At 42.7% G+C, this 26,731-nt stretch overlaps 1 protein-coding gene across 1 annotated transcript in view; it reads left to right on the top strand.

The window, feature by feature from the left end:
- The window catches only part of EGFR (epidermal growth factor receptor), a 278,427-nt gene extending 254,857 nt beyond the window's left edge, over positions 1–23,570 (top strand). The window contains exons 22-28 of the mRNA XM_073550044.1: positions 11,375–11,450; positions 11,539–11,685; positions 14,166–14,263; positions 14,788–14,949; positions 15,034–15,081; positions 18,324–18,423; positions 20,091–23,570. Coding sequence (XP_073406145.1) covers positions 11,375–11,450; positions 11,539–11,685; positions 14,166–14,263; positions 14,788–14,949; positions 15,034–15,081; positions 18,324–18,423; positions 20,091–20,446 — 987 coding nt within the window. The 3' untranslated portion in view covers positions 20,447–23,570. The remainder of the gene's footprint in view (positions 1–11,374; positions 11,451–11,538; positions 11,686–14,165; positions 14,264–14,787; positions 14,950–15,033; positions 15,082–18,323; positions 18,424–20,090) is intronic.
- Positions 23,571–26,731: the final 3,161 nt, after the last annotated feature.

Here is a 26,731-nt window from a genome sequence, read left to right as displayed (position 1 = left end):
AAGGACTTAGAGTTGAGCGAAACGAGTCGAAAAATTTCAAAAGTCGCCGACTTTTGGCAAAGTCAGGTTTCATGAAACGAAACCCGACCCTAGGATGAGGTCGGCCACGAGGTCGGCGACTTACGCACCAAAGTCGCGTTTCAAAAGTTTGTTTTGCGCTCTTTTTCAGCCAATCAGGATCCACGGACACTGTGGGCAATGTGATGACATAGGCAGGGGTCACCACCATCTTTCAGAAGGGCATGCAAGTGATTGGCTGGCTTTGGTGGGCATCACAGGGGTTATAAATGGGCGTGCACGCCGACCGCCATCTTACTTCTGCCGATCTTAGCATAGGGAGAGGTTGCTGCTGCTGATTCTTTAGGGAGAGCGTTAGGCAGGGAAGAAGAAAAAAAAACTGCTTCTGCTGCTAGCGATTTTGCCTGTACAACACACCAGTCACTGTGTGTGCAGTGCAAGGGGAGGCTATATTGTGGTGGATCAGCGGTGTTGGTTGTTAGGCTGCCTTCTAAGGCTTCCTGACAGCTGCATTGCTGTTTACCCACTGCTCTGCAAACTGATTTTTTAAAAGCAATCCAAATTTTTTTTTTGTCCTGCTGAGGTACTGAGCGTGCATTTTTTCACACCATTCAGCGGTGTACGCTCCTCACACAGTACCGTGTAACGGCTGTTATCACAGCCACAGTGAAGCTATCTGTGTGTCACTCTGTGAGAATAAGTCGAGGACATGTTCCGTTCTTACAGACCTGCACCTACTAGTTTTGTCTAGCTTTCAAACAGTTAAATATATTTGCTGTTTGATCACATTCAAAACTATAGAGAGACAGCGTGTGTCAGTCCGTATACTTAAAAAACACAGAGCTTGACAATTTTACGTACACCGGACAGCCGTGTACGTGCACGCTCCTCTCAGTACCGTGTAACGGCTGTTATCACGGCCACAGTGAAGCTATCTGTGTGTCACTCTGTGAGAATAAGTCGAGGACATGTTCCGTTCTTACAGACCTGCACCTACTAGTTTTGTCTAGCTTTCAAACAGTTAAATATATTTGCTGTTTGATCACATTCAAAACTATAGAGAGACAGCGTGTGTCAGTCCGTATACTTAAAAAACACGGAGCTTGACAATTTTACGTACACGTGCACGCTCCTCTCAGTACCGTGTAACGGCTGTTATCACGGCCACAGTGAAGCTATCTGTGTGTCACTGTGGAAGGATAAGTGGAGGACTTGTTCAGTTCTTACAGACCTACACTCTAGGGAGATTCCTATTCTGCCCAATTCTACATACACCTTATAGTTTGTGATACACTAGCCAATTTCTGCCTGTGACATAGCGCTCTGATATTCAGTGGGCCTCACACAATCCAAAAGTGTCCAGTGTCCACTAGTGTGTGCAGAAATTCAAAATCTCTGTGATCCTGTAGTCACTTTTTTCACACCTGTGCCATTGAGCCTGTGACATAGCGCTCTGATATTCAGTGGGCCTCACACAATCCAAAAGTGTCCAGTGTCCACTAGTGTGTGCAGAAATTCAAAATATGTGATCCTGTAGTCACTTTTTTCACACCTGTGCCATCTAGCCTGTGACATAGCGCTCTGATATTCAGTGGGCCTCACACAATCCAAAAGTGTCCAGTGTCCACTAGTGTGTGCAGAAATTCAAAATCTCTGTGATCCTGTAGTCACTTTTTTCACACCTGTGCCATTGAGCCTGTGACATAGCGCTCTGATATTCAGTGGGCCTCACACAATCCAAAAGTGTCCAGTGTCCACTAGTGTGTGCAGAAATTCAAAATCTCTGTGATCCTGTAGTCACTTTTTTCACACATGTGCCATCAAGCCTGTGACATAGCGCTCTGATATTCAGTGGGCCTCACACAATCCAAAAGTGTCCAGTGTCCACTAGTGTGTGCAGAAATTCAAAATCTCCCTTATCCTGTAGTCACTTTTTTCACACCTGTGCCATCGAGCCTGTGACATAGCGCTCTGATATTCAGTGGGCCTCACACAATCCAAAAGTGTCCAGTGTTCACTAGTGTGTGCAGAAATTCAAAATCTCTGTGATCCTGTAGTCACTTTTTTCACACCTGTGCCATCGAGCCTGTGACATAGCGCTCTGATATTCAGTGGGCCTCACACAATCCAAAAGTGTCCAGTGTCCACTAGTGTGTGCAGAAATTCAAAATCTCTGTGATCCTGTAGTCACTTTTTTCACACCTGTGCCATCGAGCCTGTGACATAGCGCTCTGATATTCAGTGGGCCTCACACAATCCAAAAGTGTCCAGTGTCCACTAGTGTGTGCAGAAATTCAAAATCTCCCTTATCCTGTAGTCACTTTTTTCACACCTGTGCCATCGAGCCTGTGACATAGCGCTCTGATATTCAGTGGGCCTCACACAATCCAAAAGTGTCCAGTGTCCACTAGTGTGTGCAGAAATTCAAAATCTCCCTTATCCTGTAGTCACTTTTTTCACACCTGTGCCATCGAGCCTGTGACATAGCGCTCTGATATTCAGTGGGCCTCACACAATCCAAAAGTGTCCAGTGTCCACTAGTGTGTGCAGAAATTCAAAATCTCCCTTATCCTGTAGTCACTTTTTTCACACCTGTGCCATCGAGCCTGTGACATAGCGCTCTGATATTCAGTGGGCCTCACACAATCCAAAAGTGTCCAGTGTCCACTAGTGTGTGCAGAAATTCAAAATCTCCCTTATCATGTAGTCACGTTTTTCACACCTGTGCCATCGAGCCTGTGACTTAGCGCTCTGATATTCAGTGGGCCTCACACAATCCAAAAATGTCCAGTGTTCACTAGTGTGTGCAGAAATTCAAAATCTCCCTTATCCTGTAGTCACTTTTTTCACACCTGTGCCATCGAGCCTGTGACATAGCGCTCTGATATTCAGTGGGCCTCACACAATCCAAAAGTGTCCAGTGTCCACTAGTGTGTGCAGAAATTCAAAATCTCCCTTATCCTTTAGTCACTTTTTTCACACCTGTGCTATCGAGCCTATGACATAGCGCTCTGATATTCAGTGGGCCTCACACAATCCAAAAGTGTCCAGTGTCCACAAGTGTCTGCAGAAATTCAAAATCTCCCCTGTCCTATAGACACCTTGTACCTTGTTTTACATTACTATATAGTTTGTTGGATTTTGTCTACATTTCTACCAAAAATGAGGAAGGCTGGTGGAAGAGGCCGTGGAATTGGGCGGGGGTTGGCAGCTGGTAATGATGGTGTTGGTGGTGGATCTGATGGTAGTGGCAAAAGCAAAATAGGACCGAATGCAGGAGGTGTTGAGCCTGCGTCATCATCTGGCTCCACAAGGCCTCGAAGGCTTAGTTTTCTAGGAGTTGGCAAACCGCTTTTAAAGCCAGAGCTTCAGGAAAAAGTTTTGTCTTACATTGCTGACTCAGCCTCCAGCTCTACCGCCTCCTCTTCTGAAGTTGTAAAAAATAAAAGCACTGAGTCGTCATTGGAGGCTCATGTTCATGAACCACACCTTTCCTTGTGTCCTTCACCCCAACCAAGATTGAAGGATGACGCAGGCCATACTACTGATTACTCCATGGAGCTGTTTTCACATACCATGCCTGGATTATCAAGTGAAATGGTGAATTACCCAGGCCAAGATGAATCTGACATGGAGTGCACTGATGCACAGCCGCTGATAGATGATTCTGCTGGTACATTCACTCAGAGCACTACATTGTCCTCGCACAGAGCCAGATTCTGACCCTGATGAGACTCAGGTGCCCCTTCCCGCACACTATACCACCATACACGGTGACACAGAGGAAGGTGCACATGACATTGAAGAGGAGGTGATGGATGACCCAGTTGTTGACCCAGATTGGCATCCATTGGGGGAAGAGGGTGCTGCTTCCAATAGCTCAGATGAGGAGCATCCACAGCAGACATCGACATCGCAACAGCTGTTATCTGGCAGGCCCGGAGCACTCCAAAGACAGGTTCCAAAAATCAAAAGAGTTGCTGGACAGCTTGTCCAGAGGGTCAAAATATCACAACGTGCTAGGCCGCAAAATGTCTGCCAAAGTAGGAAGAGTGCAGTGTGGCACTTTTTTGAACAAAATCCTCATGATCAGGCCAAGGTTATCTGTAAGAAGTGCGCAAAGACCTTTAGCCGAGGGAAAAATCTGAAAAATTTGAATACCAGTTGCATGCTTAGACATTTAACCAGCATGCACTTGCAAGCGTGGACACAACACCAAACCTCAAGTGCCACATGTGCAACTGATCACAAAGAAGGTAGTCAGCAACGCTACATTGTTTCCCCCCACTGTAAGCCCACCGGTTAGCACAGCAGCAAATGTTGAGGTGTCGTTGCAAGGCCACAGCAGTCAGGGAATCCCACTGTTATATCAACGAAATACTGAATCTAGGCCATCAGAAAGAACACCAACTCCATCACCATCATCAACCCTCTCTCAGTCCGCCCTGTCCACCGCTACTTCCACCATATGCAGCTCTCAAGTCCAGCTCACCCTCCCAGACACTATGAGTAGGTCAAGAAAATACTCAGTCTCTCATCCGCGTACACTGGGTTTGAACGCCCACATTGCCAAACTAATCTCGTTTGAGATGATGCCCTATCGGTTGGTGGAAAGCGCAGCTTTCCGCGAACTCATGGCCTATGCAGTACCACGCTATGACCTACCCAGTCGCCACTTCTTCTCTCGCAAAGCCATCCCAGCCCTCCACCATCATGTAAAAGACTGCATTGTCCATGCACTCAAACAGTCAGTGAGTGGAAAGGTGCACCTCACAACTGATGCATGGTCCAGTCGGCATGGCCAGGGCCATTACGTGTCCATCACTGCGCACTGGGTTAATGTGGTGGATGCAGGGTCCACAGGGGACAGCGGTGGTGGGACAGTGCTGCCTAGCCCACGGTATAGGAAACAGTTGGCTGTAGGCGTTCGACCCTCCTCCTCCTCCTCCAGAAGCGAAAGCTCGTCCACAGAGCGTAGTCGTATGAGCACTCCATCTGCAGCTGCCACTGTTGCACACGAGGTGTCCCCCTATCGAGCAGCTAGTGGAAAGCGTCAGCAGGCTGTGTTGCAGATGATGTGTTTGGGCGACAGACACACCGCCGAGGTGCTGGCCGAGTACTTGAAGCGACAAACTGAGTCATGGCTGGGCAGTGTACATCTTGAGGCAGGCAAGGTAGTTAGTGATAACGGCCGTAATTTTGTGGCAGCCATAGCCCTTTCAAAACTCAGCCACATACCTTGCTTGGCTCACACCTTGAACCTGGTGGTGCAGTGCTTCCTCAAAAATTATCCGGAGTTAACATCCTTGCTCCAGAAGGTGCGAAGACTGTGCGCGCACATCCGCCGGTCGCCTGTACACTCCGTTCGTATGCAAAAGCTGCAGCGATTGCTCCACCTTCCCAACCACCGCCTCATTATCGACATTGCAACAAGGTGGAACTCCACCCTGCACATGGTGGAGCGGCTGTGCGAGCAGAGGCAGGCCATAATGCATTTGTGGGAGGATACACGGCCAGGCACTTTGAGAGCAGACATGGAGTTGACAGGTGTGCAGTGGTCGAAGCTGAAAGACCTTTGTAAAGTCCTTCAGTGTTTTGAGGAATGCACACGGCTGGTAAGCGCAGACGACGCCATCCTAAGCATGAGCATCCCACTTATGCGTCTGCTCATGCAAACTTTGACGCACCTTTAGGAGCAGGCGTCTGCAGCCAATGTTGACGAGGAGGAAGAGGTGGAGGGAATCCTTGATGACATTCAGCCATTGTCTGCTCAGGGACCTCTCCTGGACGAGGTGGAGGAAGAAGAGGAGGAGGAGGATGATGATGGGGATGATTACTTAGGGGAGGAGGATGCATCTCATGGGGCAAGTGAAAATGTTGGCGTGGCAAGGTCTGGTACAGGGTTTGTGCGTGACTGGAGGGATGTGGATTTGCCAGAAAGTGCTCCTCCAACCAGCACTCGCAGTGCATCATTGACACCGGGAACATTGGCCCACATGTCAGATTATGCCTTGCAGATCCTAAAAAGGGACCCCCGCATTGCCAAAATGATGAACGATGACGACTACTGGTTGGCCAGCATCCTGGATCCACGCTATAAAGGCAAATTACAAAACATCATGCCACAGGAGAACCTTGACCTAATATTGGCTAATAAACAAGCAACTCTGGTAAATCGGTTGCTTGAGGCATTCCCAGCACACAGCAGCGGTGATGGTTCTCACACGAGCCGTACGGGCCGGAGGCAGCTTGGCAGAGGTCTTCATGGTGCACACAGCAGAAGTGACGTTGGAGACAGGGGTTTTATGACAATGTTGTGGACTGACTTTTCAAGTACCGCTCACACAACTGGTAATACTGCATCGATGGAAAGTGACAGGAGACAGCAGTTGTCAACTATGGTTACAAACTATTTTTCCTCCCATATCAATGTTCTCCCACACAGGTCATTCCCCTTTGACTATTGGGCCGCTAAGCTGGACACCTGGCCTGAATTGGCACAATATGCCTTACAGGAGCTCGCTTGCCCAGCTGCAAGTGTGCTATCGGAAAGAGTCTTCAGTGCAGCTGGATCAATCCTGACAGAAAAAAGGACCCGTCTGTCAACCCAAAATGTGGATGATCTAACCTTCATTAAAATGAACCATGCATGGATTTCCAAGGATTTTGTCCCACCTTCCCCTGATGACACATAGGGTGACAGAAAAATGGCTTGCTTTGGTCCACCTCTTCCTGGGACTTGACCTATTTCGCCTTTTGCATCAGCTGAATGTCCAACATCAACATATGCCACTTTCTAAAACTCCCTAACTGTGCTGCCTCCCCCCCCCATGGCCGGGGTCACCACCTAGCGCATGACACCGTGCGAGTGCCGTTGCCCTGGACAGGTGGGTAGGCCGACTCTTGGGCGCGGGCACTGGCACAGGGTCCCTCATAGTGCAATCAAGTGTCTCTGACGGTGGTGGTGCACACCCGCCGTCAGACACACCGCCGTACTATGAGGGGCCCAGTGCCAGTACCGACGCCCACGAGTGGGCCCCCCTTGCTTGGGCAGGGCCCCAGCATTTGCAATCTTTACCTCTCCCTGCTCCTCCGCTGTGTAGTCTGGGCCGTCAAATCCATACTGTGCCTGACACCGTCTGAGCCTGCCTCCTGATGTATAGACATATATTTTGAATGTGTACGCTATCCATACATGTTATCCGGGGATACGGTACCCTTTCTCACCTTTGTGCAATCACGTGCAATCCATACTGGGCCTAACACCGTCTGAGCCTGCCTCCTGATGTATAGACATATATTTTGAATGTGTACGCTATCCATACATGTTATCCGGGGATACGGTACCCTTTCTCACCTTTGTGCAATCACGTGCAATCCATACTGGGCCTAACACTGTCTGAGCCTGCCTCCTGATGTATAGACATATATTTTGAATGTGTACGCTATCCATACATGTTATCCGGGGATACGGTACCCTTTCTCACCTTTGTGCAATCACGTGCAAGCCATGCTGGGCCTAACACCGTCTGAGCCTGCCTCCTGATGTATAGACATATATTTTGAATGTGTACGCTATCCATACATGTTATCCGGGGATACGGTACCCTTTCTCACCTTTGTGCAATCACGTGCAAGCCATACTGGGCCTAACACCGTCTGAGCCTGCCTCCTGATGTATAGACATATATTTTGAATGTGTACGCTATCCATACATGTTATCCGGGGATACGGTACCCTTTCTCACCTTTGTGCAATCACGTGCAATCCATACTGGGCCTAACACCGTCTGAGCCTGCCTCCTGATGTATAGACATATATTTTGAATGTGTACGCTATCCATACATGTTATCCGGGGATACGGTACCCTTTCTCACCTTTGTGCAATCACGTGCAATCCATACTGGGCCTAACACCGTCTGAGCCTGCCTCCTGAAGTATAGACATATATTTTGAATGTGTACGCTATCCATACATGTTATCCGGGGATACGGTACCCTTTCACACCTTTGTGCAATCACGTGCAATCCATACTGGGCCTAACACCGTCTGAGCCTGCCTCCTGATGTATAGACATATATTTTGAATGTGTACGCTATCCATACATGTTATCCGGGGATACGGTACCCTTTCTCACCTTTGTGCAATCACGTGCAAGCCATACTGGGCCTAACACCGTCTGAGCCTGCCTCCTGATGTATAGACATATTTTGAATGTGTACGCTATCCATACATGTTATCCGGGGATACGGTACCCTTTCTCACCTTTGTGCAGTCACGTGTAATCCATACTAGGCGTGAGAACGGCTGGCGAGCTGTTAAGCAAGCTACAGCACCTGTGGTTTGCACACGTAAGTTTTTCATTTTTTCAGGAATGACGGTTAGGCCTAATTCCAGAACTGCGGTTGACCTACACTTACTGGGAAATCATCGTTCGCGGGTAATAATTGTAATCAGTGATCCCCATCACTAACGTTGTTCAGCGGGTTATCTGCACCTGTAAGCGACAAACGCTGGCCTTTTCAGTGTAGCGCACATGCAGCCACGGACATGTAAGGGCATGACACACCAGTTATTGGCCAATCTCATGTGCCAGAGCCTCACGTGTCCCTCTAGTAAGCCGGATTCGGACCGCGGGGCATGACGGAGTCTCGTTCGTTAACGGAATTAAGCTTGCAATGTGTGCATCTGTTCTGTAGCTGGCATGGTTGAGGTTTCCCAGGTGGAGTCGAATTTAACCGTAGGCTCCACTCCTGGTGGTGCCCTTCTGGACATTCCTTTAAGGTTCAGCTTTGCAACCATACTACCCACGTAAAACAAACACTTTGCCTTCATGAACGCTGTTTGGAGGGTCATGACTCGTGGGAATAACGCCGCCCAATCAGTTAACCTGCTAGAGAGATCCTTCGTTGCTCCCAAGCATGACATCACACTCCTTAGGAGGAAGGTAATGCCACTGTGGCGACCGTACTCCTGGGGGCGACACAAGTGCACTGATGCCCAGCCACTGCTCGATGAATCTGCTGGTACATTGACCCAGACCACTACATTCCCCTCGCACGCTACACGGCCTGAATCTGACCCTGATGAAACTCAGGTTACCCTTCCCATATACAGTTCCATCTTACACGGTGACAAAGAGGAAGCTGCAGATGAAAGTGCAGGTTCGGCCCACCCGCCATCAGACACACCACCGTACTATCAGGGGCCCTGTGCCAGTGCCATCGCCAACGAGTGGGCCCCCCCTGCTTGCTCAGGATCACAGCACTTGCAAGGTTGAAATACTGTGCAGTGAGATGGAAGATGGGGACGACGAGGAGTCCAGACTAGTACAGGGATTCCCTAGCGAGGAGACTTATTTGATTGTTTTCAATGTTGGGACAGCAATTTTTGGGGAGCACTATACTCTGGAGAATGATAGATGGGGCCCACCATACACTGGAACATTCCAAAGGTGGACATCAGACACTGGAGCAGCATTTACAGGGCCCATTATACACTAGAGCATTAGAAATGGGGCCCATTATGTTTGGAGCATTATTTGGGCCCATAAGACAGAGGAGCTTCTTCCATGGGGACCAACATATACTGTAGCATTATGTGGAGCTCATCATATACTGTTTCAAACATTATATGGGACCAATGATTCTGTATAGAGAAATAGATGGGCCTCGTCATGAGATGTAAAAAGTGAAGTATTTTTCATTGTACTATACCGCGATTTCTCTGCCGTATCGGAGCATGATGAGTTGTGGTATGTGTTAAAGGGGCGCTCTTTCGCCCAGGGCACATGAAAACCTGGAGCCAGCCCTACCCCCCCACAACTTTAGCCAAATAACCCCCATTTTTCAGTACGTAACTTGTATTATGAAGTTAATTAAGGTTGACAAGCTTAAGTAAGAAGAATTGATGCTTTTGGCATTCAAATGGGCACTGTAGGTGTGTTTCCTGTCCTCCTCTCACTGCCGACTTTTATTCCCCATTGACTTACATTGGGTTTCGTGTTTCGGGACAACCCCGACTTTTCCCTATAATCGGCCGATCTTGCTCGACCCGACTTTTGGAAAAGTCGGGTTTCACGAAACAAAACTCGACCCTAAAAAACCAAAAGTCGCTCAACTCTAGTAAGGACCAGGAAGTAGAGACCAGCGGGGACTGGTGTCAGAGCAGAAACTGAGGTGGTAAGTAGGGATGAGCGATATTGCCCAATATCGTATCGGAATGCCGATTTCCGATATTGGAAAATATCGGATATCGGAATTTCCGATTTCCAATATCAATGCAAGTCAATGGGAGAAAAAAATCGGAATTACAAAATGACCACTACACAGCTATATAATGGATAAAATGGAGAGGAAACACCTCAGGATAATGGGGAAGGAGTTTGCAGAGGCAGAGGAGCAAAAAAATCTCTAGAAAAATACACAGAGTGAAAGCTGTAGCAGGAAAACTGGTCGCCATCTTCTTAACAGTGGTGTTCTCTCTTTGGGTTAGGATTAGTTGGGGTAGGGTTAGGGTTTATGGTTAGTAGGGTAAGGGTTTGGGGTTAGGGCTAGTAGGGTTAGGGTTAGTTAGGGTTAGGGTAAGGGTTAGGGGTTAGGGTTAGTAGGGTTAGGATTAGTAGGGTTATGGTTAGGGGTTTAGGTTTAGGGTTAGTAGGGTTAGGGTTAGGGGTTAGGGTTAGTTAGGGTTAGGGTTAGTGGTAAGGGTTAAGGGTTAGGGGTTAGGGATATTTAGGGTTAGGGTTAGTGATTTAGGGTTAGGGGTTATGGTTATGGTTAGGGTTAGAGGTTAGGGTTAGTAGGGTTAGGGTTAGGGGTTAGGATTAGTAGGGTTATGGTTAGGGTTTAGGTTTAGGGTTAGTAGGGTTAGGGTAAGGGTTTTGGTTAGTGGTTAGGGTTAGTTAGGGTTAGGGTTAGTGGTAAGGGTTAAGGGTTAGGGACAGTTAGGGTTAGTGATTTAGGGTTAGGGTTAGGATTTCCAATGTAAAAAAATATCGGAATTGGGAATCGGAATTCCGATATGGCAAATATCGGGCCGATTTCCGATATTTCAATATCGGAAAGCTCATCCCTAGTGGTAAGTACTGCTTCCTTTATTTTTTTTCAAACAAAAATATTGTTATTCCTTAGAAAACTGCTGGAAAAATGAAATGTTTTTTTTTTGACTGGTTACAGTCACCGATGATCAGAATTTTTGGATTTTGAGTGGTGGTAATCCTTAAGTTGCACTTATTGTAAAGAGCTTCCAATATTCACCTATTGATATGTTTGCATAATGTTGAAATATTAACCTTCTATATGTCAAATCTTTAGCTTGTACATTACAAGTCTGTGTTTCATGCTTCATCCTTTAGGTTCCAATTAAATGGATGGCATTGGAATCCATTTTGCACAGGACATATACCCATCAAAGTGACGTGTGGAGCTATGGTGAGTTTTCCTCAGTGTACAGTCACAGACATGTATCATCGCCATATTACTTCCAGAGAGAAAAGTTACTGTTACATTTTGTTTGCAGGCGTCACAGTATGGGAGCTTATGACTTTTGGCTCAAAACCATATGATGGAATTCCAGCCAGTGAAATTTCAACAATTCTAGAAAAAGGAGAGCGTCTTCCTCAGCCCCCAATATGCACCATTGATGTGTACATGATTATGGTGAAATGTAAGGAGCTAATACAATCCATGTGTTTTTTATTCAATGTGACTTGTTCTTGATGGCTGTAGTTATGTTATTTAGATGCTTTGCTTGTGATTTTATAAAGCCTGAGTTATAATCTTCTCTTTAATGTGTTGTATATATCATATAGTGTAAGCAGTCTACTAATCATGTGTAACATACTGCAGCTATATAAAACTAGATGATGGTCAGGCATCTCCTGTGTAAACATTTCTAAATCCCAAAAATGTCTGAGCAAAAATATATTTGCATTAACTAGTTGATTTCTTGAACTGAGCATGAGAAGCTATGCCTAAAAGTAGATACAACTGTAAGTAGATAGGAGTACAAGTGGATATGAGTATGAGTAAATAAAAGTAATGCTGCACTCACACATTCGAGTGGCCCAGTCCATGGTCTATGAACTGGCTACAGGTCTCCTGACCCGAATTCAACAGCATCTTAAACATATATGAGACCATTAAATTCAGGTCAGCAGACCAACAACCAGTCCGTGCATCGTGGTCTTTACTCAGACTATGACTCACAGAAGTTGGAATCTGACATGAAGGTTGCTATCAATAAGAATACTTGTGAATATGTGTTGTAAATAGGAGTTTGAATATTTATTAATATAAGTAGTTGTGTATATGAATAAGAGTATTTATAAGCATGAGTAGTTAGATATAAGTAGGAGTACTTATAAGTAGATACGAGTAAGAATACTAAGGCCAGGTTTATACTGCATTAATGCAGTCCGTTCAACGCATAGCGTTGACGGACTGCATTAACACTATAGCATAACGCGATGCTTCATCTGCAGTAGCAGTGACGGACCCTTGGACGCTGCAGACCACGTCCGAGAGTCCGTCACAGAATGACGGCACATCGATAGCAAAATGCCGATTATGGCATGCATTAGCGATGCACTCGTTAATGGGAGTGAATGGCGTTACCGGATTGCGTTACATCGCGTTATGCCGCGGTGTAACGTAATCCATTAAACGGACTGTATTAACGCAGTATGAACCCATATGGGTATGTGTGGTAGATATGACTGAGTAGTTATGAATATGAGAAGCTGAGTATATGAGTAAGAGAACTTATAAGTATTAGTAGACATGAGTATGATTATTTATAAGCATAGTTAGAAGCGAGTAAGAGTAGGTAAAATAAGGAGCAAATATGAATATAAGTAGTTATGAATATGAGTAGCTGAGTATACTGTATAAGAGTACTTTTAAGTATGAGTAGATATGAGTAAGTGTAGAATATAAGTAGGAGAACTTATAAGTATAAGTAGATATGAGTAAGAGCCCTCATGAGTAAGAGTAGATATGAGTTAGAGTACTTTTGAGTTAGAGTACTTAAGAGCATGAGTAGATATGAGTATCTTTAGTAGAAGATACGAGTATGAATAGTTATGGATGAGTAGTTCAGTATATGAGTAAAAGTACTCATCATAAGTAGATATGATAAGACTAGACATGATTACAAGTATATCAGTAAGAATAGACTACTTATAGTGTTGGAGGTAATTTCCCATCCTGTATCCTGTCCTGAATATTTCCTATATAATCAATAACTCAAGTTTGGGAGAATGACAAAGATATTTAATGACAAGTAAAATAAGAAGGTAATAAGACAATTCAAATAATAATGTAACAACAAAACCTTCTTCAATGTCCTATAATTAGAGAAATACCAATACAAATATCTATATATTATAAGTATACTTAGCAACTATTCTTCATAGCAATAATGAGAGAGAGAGAGAGAAAGAAAGAAAGAAAAGATAGAAAGATGGCCTTGATTCTTACTCCATTTATACCAAGATTTCACATCCACACCCACATACAACCCACAACTCCGTCCCTCTCTTCCGGTATCTTCTGTGGTAAATCATCTTCCAGTAATATGAACATTGTCATTGGCTGCAGTACTCGTCACTTTCCTGCAGATGGCATTCTCGTGCTTGGGAAGAAAGTTCTTGTGCATGACAGGTTCATCTCCAATTGGGCTGGCTCCAAGATGTCCATTTAGAGAACAATGGTTTATCATCCTAACACCACAGGCATTGTGTATCAATATACATATACATAGGCCGGAGACAGGATGTCTGTCTCAGGACCATAAATTCAATATAGAGTTCAGTGATTCCTATGATACATACATTGTCCATGTTGTCTTCCAACATATAGGTATGAGTAGTTATGCCTAGGACAAGACATGAGTACCAGTATTTATAAATATGAGTAGATATAAGTTGGAGTACTTATACTGTAAATGTAAGTAGATATGAGTAAGACTAGACATGAGTACGAGAACTTATGAGTAGATATGAGTGAGAATACTTATGAGTAAGAGTAGATTTTGATGATCCATTTGTAATTTATAAATGTTACATGATAAAGTGATCTTTTACCCTGTCAACTATAAATAAAAGAAAAGTTTGTGATACGTGGTTTTAATTTTATCATATGTAGGTTGGATGATAGATGCTGAGAGTCGTCCCAAATTCCGTGAGCTAAGTGCAGAGTTTAGTAAGATGGCTCGTGACCCAACACGCTACCTTGTAATAAAGGTAAGATTTCTGTATCGTATAGCCAGATAAGAAAGTCTCTGCTTAATATGAAACCATAAGAATCTCATTTTCCGGTCCAGTTTTAACATAGTCTGTGCATGAGACTTTTTGACCATGTAGTTGACTCTGCAGTGCCCAGTGTGCTATAAACTCTGGTCACACTCTCCTGTTTGCGTGAGGCATTTCGTAATAGATGATAACTGTCCACATCGTGGTTCCATTCTTTCTTTACTCGCACCAATAGGCCAGTCCAGGGGCTTTCATTCATCCAGAGAATGGGTTCAGTTCATTGCCATAGTCCTGCATCTAGATTACCTTTGACCCTCGTTTACCCAGTACCAAGGTACATGTACTGTACCTGCCATCTCCACCACCCTTAGCACTCTGAGGCATTCCACACTAAGCCACTTACTAAGAGCACCAGAAACCTGATGGAAAAGAACTCGTTAGTGTGAACATGGCCTAGAATGGTTTGCAGTTATTGCACATAGTAATGGGATACAATGTAATATCCTTTTTTGTAGGGAGATGATAGAATGAATTTACCCAGTCCTCCTGCGTCTAAGATTCACCAGACTTTGGATGATGAAATGGAAAATATTGTCGACGCTGAGGAATATTTGATACCACATCAAGGATTTTTCACCAGCCCACAAACATCTCGAACACCACTCTTGAGTACAATGGTACGGTTACATTTTCTGTATGAATTTAGGCAAATTATGCAAATTATATAGCTTTTAAATAATGTTTGCATTATTATTTTTTAGAGTTCCACAAGCAACAATTCACCCATTGTATGCATTACTCGAAATGGGGTAAGTCCATGTGTAATTTTCTACTAATGATATGTCTCGGATTCTGTATCTTCAAAGCAGACAAGAATATTAGCAAATGTGTTACATTATAATTTTCCTTGCGTCCAGATGGCTTTAAAGCAATCATCCAGTCAGATGACAAGGCCAAAAAGGACCTTAATGACCAGACAATTTTTTTTTCGTTTTTGCTTCTTGTCAGCAGCCATCATTTATATTATTTATTAACTGGTGTGGCTGAATGAGGCTTTGTTTTATGCAGGATAAATTGTATTTTTTAACCGTGTTTTAAGGTACATATATATTACTCTGTAATTTCTATCTGGTTTTTTTTGCAACGCATGTATAGAAAAATGGAAATTTCTGGTCTAGCAGGGTTTTTGTGTTTAGATTTTTCCTGTTCATTTTTCACAACAGATGAAAAATTTCTCCAGGTTATTACGTTCGTGTGCATACCTAATATGCGTAGGTTTTTGTTTTTTGTTAAACTACACTGGGTGCAGAATTATTAGGCAAATGAGTATTTTGATCACATCATCCTTTTTATACATGTTGTCCTACTCCAAGCTGTATAGACTTGAAAGCCAACTGCCAATTATGTAAATCAGGTGATTTGCATCTCTGTAATGAGAAGGGGTGTGGTCTAATGACATCAACACCCTATATAAGGTGTGCTTAATTATTAGGCAACTTCCTTTCCTTTGGCAAAATGGGTCCAAAGAAAGATTTGAAAAATTGTCAGATGTCTTGCAGAGGGATGCAGCAGTCTTGAAATTGCCAAACTTCTGAAGCGTGATCACCGAACAATCAAGTGTTTCAGGGCAAATATCCAACAGGGTCGCAAGAAGCATGTTGATAAAAAAAAGGCACAAAATAACTGCCCATGAATTGAGGAAAATCAAGCGTGAAGCTGCCAAGATGCCATTTGCCACCAGTTTTGCCATATTTCAGAGCTGCAACGTTACTGGAGTATCAAAAAGCTCAAGGTGTGCCATGCAGAGGGACATGGCCAAGCTAAGGAAGGCTGAAAAACGACCACCTTTCAACAAGAAACATAAGATAAAATCTCAAGACTGGGCCAAGAAATATCTTAAGACTGATTTTTCTAAGGTTTTATGGACTGATGAAATGAGAGCAACTCTTGATTGGCCAGATGGATGGGCCCAAGGCTGGATCAGTAAAGGGCAGAGAGCTCCACTCCGACTCAGATGCCAGCAAGGTGGAGGTGGGGTACTGGTATGGGCTGGTATCATCAAAGATGAACTTGTGGGACCTTTTCGGGTTGAGGATGGAGTGAAGCTCAACTCCCAGGCCTACTGCCAGTTTCTAGAAGACACCTTCTTCAAGCAGTGGTACAGGAAGAAGTCGGTATCGTTCAAGAAAAACATGATTTTCATGCAGGACAATGCTCCATCACATGCATCCAAATACTCCACAGCGTGGCTGGCTAGTAAAGGTCTAAAAGAAGAAAAAATAATGACATGGCCCCCTTGTTCACCTGATTTGAACCCCATAGAGAACCTGTGGTCCCTCATAAAATGTGAGATCTACAGGGAGTGAAAACATTACACTTCTCCGAACAGTGTCTGGGAGGCTGTGGTGGCTGCGGCACACAATGTTGATCGTAAACAGATCAAGCAACTGACAGAATCTATGGATGGATGGCTATATTGGTCACTGATTTTTTTTGTTTTGTTTTTGAATGTCAGAAATGTTTATTTCTAAATTTTGTGTTGCTCTGTTGGTTTACCTGGTGAAAATAAACAAGTGAGATGGGTATATATTTGGTTTTTATTAAGTTGCCTAATAATTCTAAACTGTAATAGTTACCTGCACAAATAGATATCCTCCTAAGATAGCCAAATCTAAAAAAAAACCACTCCAACTTCCAAAAATATTAAGCTTTGATATCTATGAGTCTTTTGGGTTGATTGAGAACATAGTTGTGATTCAATAATAAAAAAGAATCCTCTCAAATGTAACTTGCCTAATAATTCTGCACACGGTGTATATGCTCTCATACACATATATCTAAAAGAAAGCAAAAAATATTTATTTTTGTATTTTTCACCATAGGTAATTTTTATTTTTTATTAGCTTTCTTCTTTTGCAGATGTTTTGTATATATTTAGATTTTTTAGCTACAGTATTTTTTTCCCAAGAGATTATCAAATATCTCTGGGAAACATATTTTTTTTTCCTCTATTGATCTTTTGTTCCTACTGTAACTGGGACATCCATCAGAGCCCAAGTTACAGGGGGAAACCATCCCCTGCTGTACTAGGCTTCACTGGCAGAATTGATTTGGGTCTGCTCAAACTCAGCTGCTTTGGTATGTCAGCAGACAGTACTGATGCTTCTCTGCACTTCTTATTGCTGACTGAGGGCTATGTAGCCACAAAAATTGAAGACAGAAGCAGTAATAAACCCCTTATGTCTTCTCCTCAGGGTACCCAGCTGTGTCTGATAGTTGGAGATCGGACCTGCTCCAGCTACTATACTGAAACTTTAACTTTGTGCCATGAATATACAATAACCGGGGTTAAAGCCCAGAGCCAAGTGTCATAAATTTACACAACTTGGTCATTATGGGGTTAATATTACATATCGCAGTATAGTGGGTATAGTTATGTGGATCATTCCATCTAGTGTGTTTTACTATACCTACATGTCTCTTCATAGAGGCAATCGAAAAAAACAAATGGGGAAGTGGAGGAGCACCGGATACCATATAAAACAACCTAAAAATTGGGCATCAGTACAGTGGATTATAGAGATCATGTATAACTGTAATAGGACACATTGACAGTACATGAAATATATATGTACAACTGATAATTACACCCACAGAACTGCTCCTTTTCTTCTTTTTACCCAAATTTTTCTGTCTATAATGCCTTTTGTATATAGAATAACCCCTTTTATTTAGGTGATGTGTGTGAGATTACAGTATATTAGATCCCGATGTAAAATCTATACCTGGTCTCATCTCCTGCCTGTGATGTCATGATGTATAGGACTTATATGCTTAATAATAATGAACTGTGTGCGTTGGTCCATTCTTGCATAGTTGTGCAGATAACACATTGTACGTCTGAACCAACCACTTTTAATAGTAACAATGTAATGTTATGGGAGCCTAAGGCCCCATATATGCCTCTTTATGTGCATCCATGTGCTATTGTGGACATGGCTGGTATGTACACACTGAACTTATAATTTGATGTTTTGCCAACTTCCCACAGGGGCCGCCCATCAGAGAAGACAGCTTCATCCAGAGATACAGCACCGACCCAACAGTCATTCTGAATGACAGCCTTGATGATGAATTCCATCCTATCCCAGGTTAGTAACAGCGATCCTAGACCGACAGAAGGATAGTGAGTTGGTGTGTAGCCTAGCGTAGAACATGTGATCAGCGGCTGGGACTAATGGCGACATTCGGTAAATGTATACATCATGAAATATTAGTTTGTTCTATGTAGCTCTGGTTTCTGTTACACAACTTGAATACAGTTTTCATTATTAATATCCTTAAAGAAGCACTCCCACAAAGCTTTATATAGCCTAAACCTGTGTAGGTGTATATGTAGTGTAGTGCAAGTGCAGTAATATACTCACCAAGCGCCGGATTTTCAGCACACGCTTTAGTTCTCTTATCGGTCATGTGACTTCTATTTCAACTTGCCAGCTCCCACCGGGCTCTATATGTGAGCTGGAAGTGGCTTACAATGTAAGTGTCTGGAGCGTCAGAACAAGGCTCCATAGACTTACATTGTTAAAGTGACTTCTGGGTCACATATAGAGCTCGGTGTCATCTGGCAAGTTGGAATAGCCTTCATGTGACCCAAAAGAGAACCGAAATGGCAATGGATTTAGAGGAAGACAGTGATTTGTTAGTATGTTACCCATCTTATATTACATAACATATTACATACCCATACACAAAAGGTTAGGCAATAAAAAGTTTGGTGGGAGTGCTTCTTTAACTTATTAAGCACTAAATGTCTTTATTTTGGTGCTTCATATTTCAACAGCCATAACATTTTTCATTAATGGGGATATATGAGGCTGTATATAAAGTACTATGTAGTTTATAAGAGTAAATGTTTCTCCTTAAGGAGAATGCCAAGTCAGTGTAAAGAGATTTGTGCATGCGATGCTCCTCTGGGAACTAAAATATGCACTTCATCAGAGAGGAAGAGATCAGGAACTCTAGTGCCTCTTATTGGGGCCACAATCCTAAATGTCAATATTAACCCCTTAATGAGCTTTGCCACATGACATAGGATAAGATGCGAAACCAGAAACTCCATCAACAGACACATGTTTCTGGATGTTTGCCCCACATCAGTGAAAAACAGGAGGCCTGGTTTCACTGGGTGAGAGGCCTCTGACAGAAGATCAATAGATCTACCGAAGAAACATTACTTCTTACACTGCTGTTCGAGGCCTCTCACCCAGCCAAAGCAGACCTCCTGCTTTGCACTGATGAGGGGAAAACACCCTGAAACTTGTGTTTGCAAATGGAGTTTCTGGTTTGGCTTCTTATCCTAAGTCATATTTCAAAGCTCAATAAAGGACCTATAATGACTTACTGTACAGGATTGCTCCTTCGAAAAGATGGCACTAGAGTTCCTGACATCTTCATCTCTGAAGAAGATATTTGCATAACTAGTTTATAGAATTTTTATTGCAGTATGTAGTAGGTATCTTGCATACTAGCACTCATCCGTGAGTTGAGACATTTCAGAGGGGTTCCAGCTCCCTCAAAGATCACTGACACTGATAAGGCAACCCGTTAGCTGTTTTGTGCAGTGCATAGCACAGATATTTATATTCTTTAAATTATATTTATATGCTTCTAACTGACAAAGGAATAATTAGTTTTATACAGAATTCTGAATATTTTTCTATCTACTGGCTAACACGGTACAAAGATATACATCGTTCCTGTAGTTTTATACAAAGAGCTTCCTGTTATACATCTATTAATTTTCTCTATATTTCAGAATATGTCAACCAGGCAAATTTGAAGACACAGATCTCAACTACCGCTAACCCAGTCTACCACAATCTCCTTCCTGAGAATACAAAGCCTCCAAACGGCCATCATAAGAATTCCTATGGGAATGGTGTGAATAATCTGGAATACCTGAACTCGGGTCAGACCATCCTAAACTACTCAGAAAATGACTATCCTGCCATCTGGGAGCAGAAAATTGGCCAGCAAATAAGTTTGGACAATCCTGACTACCAGCAGGACTTTTTCCCAAAAGAAACCAAAATGAATGGATTTAAGATTCCTGCAGCTGAAAATCGTGAATATTTGGCATTGGCAAGTGACTATATTGAAGCTTCAGCATGACCACAAGTTGGTCTAAACATTCCTGGAATTCTACCTGTTGGGGCACAGCGAGCTCTCAGAGAAAGCTTGTGGACAATGGACCCTAATGCAATGAGTGCACATGGCAGTACTTGGGCACTTACACCTGTACAGTGAAATATATTGGGATCTATAGTCCCCAGTGACTCATTCTCAATGTTCCTCCATGGATTTGTCTGAAAGATAAAACCTCTAACAATTTTATATATAAATATATTAAGAGATTTTTTTTTTAATCTGCTGAAAATCCTTTATAATTCCTGTGTTTTTATATTGTGTAGAGATATTCTTGCACCTTCTCGTTTTATGTGTTTTGTCCAAGCTTAATGGTATTTGTTCATCAAAGTCGATATACAGTACATGTTGTCATTTTAGGCATGAAATATTGTGTATAAAGCTTATTTTAATATTTAGCAGTCGTGACTTGGGGAAAAGAAAGACTACCGTAAAAAAGCGTACTTAATCGCAAGGAGCTACTTTCCAATGACATTTCATATGTCTGTCTGCGGAGATGATTCATTGGATAATATGTATATATTGGAGTATAATATCTGTACAATTGTTTATAATCTGACTAATGTCCACCATTGAATGGCGCAGTGATATACAAACATAGTAAACCTCATTATCATATATCAGGGAATGCATGAACGATTTACCAGTGGTCGTCAGAGTAGGCTTGTCTCAGTGGTCTTCAGGGTAGACATGTCTCAGAGGTCATCAGAGTAGGCATGTCTCGGTGGCCATCAGGGTAGGCATGTCTCAGTGGTCATCAGGGTAGGCATGTCTCAGTGGTCATCAGGGTAGGCATGTCTCAGTGGTCATCAGGGTAGGCATGTCGCCATGGTCATCAGTGTAGGCATGTCGCAGTGGTCATCAGGGTAGGCATGTCCCCATGGTCATCAGTGTAGGCATGTCTCAGTGGTCATCAGGGTAGGCATGTCTCCGTGGTCGTCAGTGTAGGCATGTCTCTGTGGTAATCAGTTTAGGCAGGTCTCTGTGGTAATCAGTTTAGGCATGTCTCAGTGGTCATCAAGGTAGGCATGTGTCAGTGGTCATTAGGGTAGGCATGTCTCCGTGGTTGTCAGGGTTGGCATGTCTTAGTGGTCATCAGGGTTGGCATGTCTTCGTGATCGTCAGGGTAGGCATGTCTCAGTGGTCATCACAGTAGGTATATCTCAGTGATCATCAGGGTAGGTATGTCTAAGTGGTCATCAGAGTAGGTATATCTCAGTGATCATCAGGGTAGGCATGTCTCCGTGGTTGTCAGGATAGGCATGTCTCAATGGTCATCAGGGTAATCATGTCTGCGTGGTCATAAGGGTAGGCATGTCTCAGTGGCAGGAAAGGTAACAGAGTGAATGTGCAAATAGGAGGCCAAGCAAATCTTCCAAGTGTATTACCATCTGAGACATTTACAGCCTATCACAAGATATATTATAAATGTCTCATAGGTTCAGTTCCCCCGATTTGACACAGATCTCAAAAGCAGAGCTCAATTTTCTGCTGTCTCTAATAGAGAGGTGGATGTGTATTCAAAGTACCCTCCATTGGGTGCTCTTGCCTTTTTCATGACTCTAACGAAAGTGAACAGAGCAAGCCAAGTGAACAGAGCAAGCCATGCATGCTCAGCCATGTATTCCAGGTGCAAATCCCAGTGAAAATGTCTGAAATGGGACAACCCCTTAAAAAGATGATGAATAGTACTGCCTACTGTGTACTGCAAAGGCTCAACTTGAAACACATTGGCCTAAATTAAAAATCTAAAACAGTCCCCGCTCCCCTTTAAGTACCACATATAATAATGGTATAAATATATTTTTTTCTGGCCCTCCAGGCACCAAGGTCCTGTTTAGCGTCTACCTCTAAACCCCTATAGCTATGCCTCAGGTGTGGTAGGCTGTGGGCTAGGGGTTATATGAAAGTAGAACATTTTATATATTTTTCCTAGAAATAGCACCACCTCATACCAATAGGCTCTATCTAACCTTTACTCCTTTCAACTGATCAGAGCTGTGCTGCAATACCTGACATAGCCCATGGACATAAGTGATGCTGTTGCACTGATCGTATATAGTCTCATAAGCCACTCTAATGAAATGACTTGTAATCCACCAAGAAATAGTGAAGAAGTAGCTCTTTTGTAACTCTGTGTTGAGGAAGAGCTACAAAAGAGGTGGTGGTCTCTAGCACCCCGCTCACGACAGATTAGCTTTTGCGCCGCATATGCTTTTCTCACCCATGGTCCCTAAGTTGGTACTTTCCTATACTGGTGTTTCTTAAATGAATAAGCAATTAGTATCAAAATAGATGGTAGAAAATCCGTTGTCTATGCTTGTGCTGGGCAGTAGTACTATGCTTGTGCTGGGCAGTAGTACTATGCTTGTGCTGGGCAGTAGTACTACGCTAGTGTTGGGCAGTAGTACTATGCTAGGGTTGGGCAGTAGTACTACGCTTGTGTTGGGCAGTAGTACTACGCTTGGGTTGGGCAGTAGTACTACGCTTGGGTTGGGCAGTAGTACTAGGCGTGTGTTGGGCAGTAGTACTTCGCTTGTGTTGGGCAGTAGTACTATGCTTGGGTTGGGCAGTAGTACTATGCTTGTGTTGGGCAGTAGTACTACGCTTGGGTTGGGCAGTAGTACTACGCTTGGGTTGGGCAGTAGTACTACGCTTGGGTTGGGCAGTAGTACTACGCTTGTGTTGGGCAGTAGTACTACGCTTGTGTTGGGCAGTAGTACTACGCTTGTGTTGGGCAGTAGTACTACGCGTGTGTTGGGTACTAGTACTATTTTCCTCTTTCTGCAGAGTGAATTGTACAATGTTCTTTGTAGCTTGTAACACTAGTGGGCTGTGGGAGCCATTAACCCTAGCTTCAGGATGTGAGTCAATAGCTGCTTGTATTTCATTGTAGAAATTTCTTCCAAGTCAAGGTCAATACTGTGGGAAATATAGTATTGCACTCTTGATTTGCTAGAGTATTGCTGGTTCTTCCTCCTGTGGTTTATGTCTTATGGCTTGTCCATTGCTTTATCATCATCATCATCATATTCATCCAGTCGTATGTCTTTACATTCCTTTTTTTTAATAAAATATTACCTTTATGTCACTGAATCTCCATAACGTCTTTTGACCACTTCTCACTACTAGGTTATAAGTTGGACTAGTGCAAAATGGTGTTAATTAGACAAGTCAACAAATTATATTAAACCAAAAAGTATAATATGTTATACAACGTGATCCTTAATCCTTAAAACTTTCAAAGGATGTTGTCCTAATATACCAATTGTGTTTTCTACAATTGATTTACTACCTGTTAGTTAACATTTTATGTAGTTTTTTTTTAACCTAAACATATATTTTTGCCTATTAAAGTTCTTTTTTATATTTGTTGTTTATCTTGCAATTATTTAAGACAATGAGAACACCATCTTGCCAGGCTCCTTTTTTACAGGGATTCAGTCACCAGGTTTTTGCTATTTTATCTGAGATCAATATGATGTAGGGGTTGAAACCCTGATTCCAGCGATGTGTCACTCACTGGTTTGTCATTTTAAAATAATCACTGTATTCTCTGCTGCAGATCTAGCAGTGCTCAGAATGTTTAGCTCTGTATAACCCCGCCCACACCTAGAAGTGCTCAAAATGTTGAGCTATGTATAATAACCCCATCCACAAATAGCAGTGCTCAAATGTTGAGCTCTGTATAACCCCACCCACACCACTGATTGGCAGCTTTGTGTACTTTAAGCACTGACAGAAAGCTCCTAGTAAGTGGTGAGAGTGGGGTTATACAGAGCAGTTGACTAGGAGGCATGAGACTCCTAGTTCGGCAGTGATAATCTCCTGCTGATAAAACACTGATTGTATTGAAACAACAACACACAGCAGCAGGGTAAGGACACATCCCTGGAATCAATCTCTCAGGCTCTACATCATGCTACTCTCATATTACATAGTAAAGACCTGCTGACAGATTCCATTTAATAGCAGCACTTCGCTCTGTAATAATTAAAGTGTAAAGTGGATTATAAATATGTCTTCATTTAGCTCTCAAGCGCCACCTAGTGGTGACTGAAGGCAGATAGAAATGTATCTTACCCCTGTGTAAGAACAAATGAAGCTACAATTTCTATATAGATCGTTTATGAAGTTATTAAACACCTATTCAAATATAAAAATGGTGAATGTTTAGTATTTTAGACAGTAACTGATTCTGTGCACCATAATAATAGACATTGCACTTATTAAATGCATGAATATTTGTATAATGTGAACAGTAGTTGTCAAATATTCGTAAATTTAGAGTATCACAATATTTAGCCAGCACTTGCACAACTATCATACGCCAACTATTTACATACAGTGTAACGCAAAAGCTGTATGATGAGACTTTGCTATATGATGATTCCATCAAGTTGATCCTTGATTGGAGCCTAAATGCTGGAAAATGCACATATTACAAAATATACTGTAGAAAAATAAGGAAAGAATTATGCAGCATAATTACATCATGCTCTGAAGATTCCTATGTTTAGATAGTGGGGCCTACAGAAGAAACAGGCCTAGCAGCTGCCCATATAGAAGACTATGGTCTCTTCTCTTTTACTGCAGCTTTTATATTATGGCGCTCCCCACTGAAATCAGAATGCTGGGGTTTGGAAAAAAAAATATGGCTGGGATCTCTATGCGTTCCTGCTGTTTCTATATCAAGTCTTGTCACTGTTTCCAACACAAAATTACTAACATTTGCAAAGGTAGGGCTTTGTGTGACAGTTGTATGGGGGGACATCAGTGTAGCGCTAGATGCAGATCTATTGGGTAAATTTATTAATGGTCATTTTCATTTATAAACATTAATCTAAAGGTTATGTACAGTATCAATTTGATTTAAAAAATCTCACAAATCTTATTTTACTCCAGAGCTGCATTTATAATTCTTCTCGTCATTGGAAAGAGCGGTCAAGCTTGTTGACAAAGCCACCTCGTTTTATAGTGTTTGATGCAAATTGTCTCAACAGAGAGGAAGAGGACTAGAATTCTAGTGCCACCTATAGGAAGTAGCAATCCTAAAAAGGCAATATTGACCCTCTGACGAGCCTTATCACATGACTTGGGACAATAGCCAAAACCAAAATCTCAATTTGCAGACAATGTGTTTCAGGATACTCCCCTTATCAGTGCAAAGTGTGAGATCTGGTTTGGCTGTGTGAGAGGGTAATGTTCCTCCTTGAGGAGAGCATAAAATCCAATGGAGCTTTTTTTGGACTCCGTGCGCTGCTTAATAATATACAAGATTACAGTTGAGATGAAAGATCAATGTTTTTATTCCCAACGCGTTTCGAAGTATGAGCTACTTCTTCCTCAGGGGATGACAGACATGAAAAAATAGCGTTGCTTCCAGACTAAATACACTCCACATTTAAAATTTTGGCGCCAATAGTCACATGTTTTTACAAGAAGTCAAAGTTCATGTTATGAAGTATACATCTATCACATGGTAAAACACGATCTTGAAAATCCTTATAAAATAAAGGAATATGTTATTTTATAAGGATTTTCAAGATCGTGTTTTACCATGTGATAGATGTATACGTCATAACATGAACTTTGACTTCTTGTAAAAACATGTGACTATTGGCGCCAAAATTTTAAATGTGGAGTGTATTTAGTCTGGAAGCAACGCTATTTTTTCATGTCTGTCATCCCCTGAGGAAGAAGTAGCTCATACTTCGAAACGCGTTGGGAATAAAAAAATTGATCTTTCATCTCAACTGTAATCTTGTATATTATTAAGCAGCGCACGGAGTCCAAAAAAAGCTCCATTGGATTTTATACTTCGGCGGTCATCTGTCTGACCCTTGGACGTGCAGCAGCTTATTAATCCTATGTGCTTTTCTCTCCGACAACGGGTGAGTAGAATTTATATATTTCTATTATCTTATCATCGGATAAGACCGTAGTTGCGCTTTTCTGTTCCTATAGTGCAAATCCTTGAGAAGAGCGACACGTCAAGCCTCACATGTCGAGGTGAGGAGCATTGCGGCTTAAAAGTCTCCTCACTTTGTCATGTCAGACTTGACGTGTCATTCTCCCCAAGGAGGAACATTACCCCTTGGATCATAGTATTTCATGGAAAGATTTCACTAACTAGAATGTAAATTACTATGGTAACTATTTGCAGATGAAGTGGATGTCTCCACTAAAATCTGCAGAGTTCCACTATGCAGTTATGGACTTTAACTATCTGTAATTTTCATAAAATACATT

Source organism: Dendrobates tinctorius, unplaced genomic scaffold (assembly GCF_039654945.1).
Source record: "Dendrobates tinctorius isolate UK_male_01 unplaced genomic scaffold, ASM3965494v1 ptg000162l, whole genome shotgun sequence".
NCBI classification, from domain to species: domain Eukaryota; kingdom Metazoa; phylum Chordata; class Amphibia; order Anura; family Dendrobatidae; genus Dendrobates; species Dendrobates tinctorius.
The sequence above is the reverse complement of the archived record's forward strand: the minus strand, read 5'-3'. Positions and strand labels throughout refer to the sequence as shown.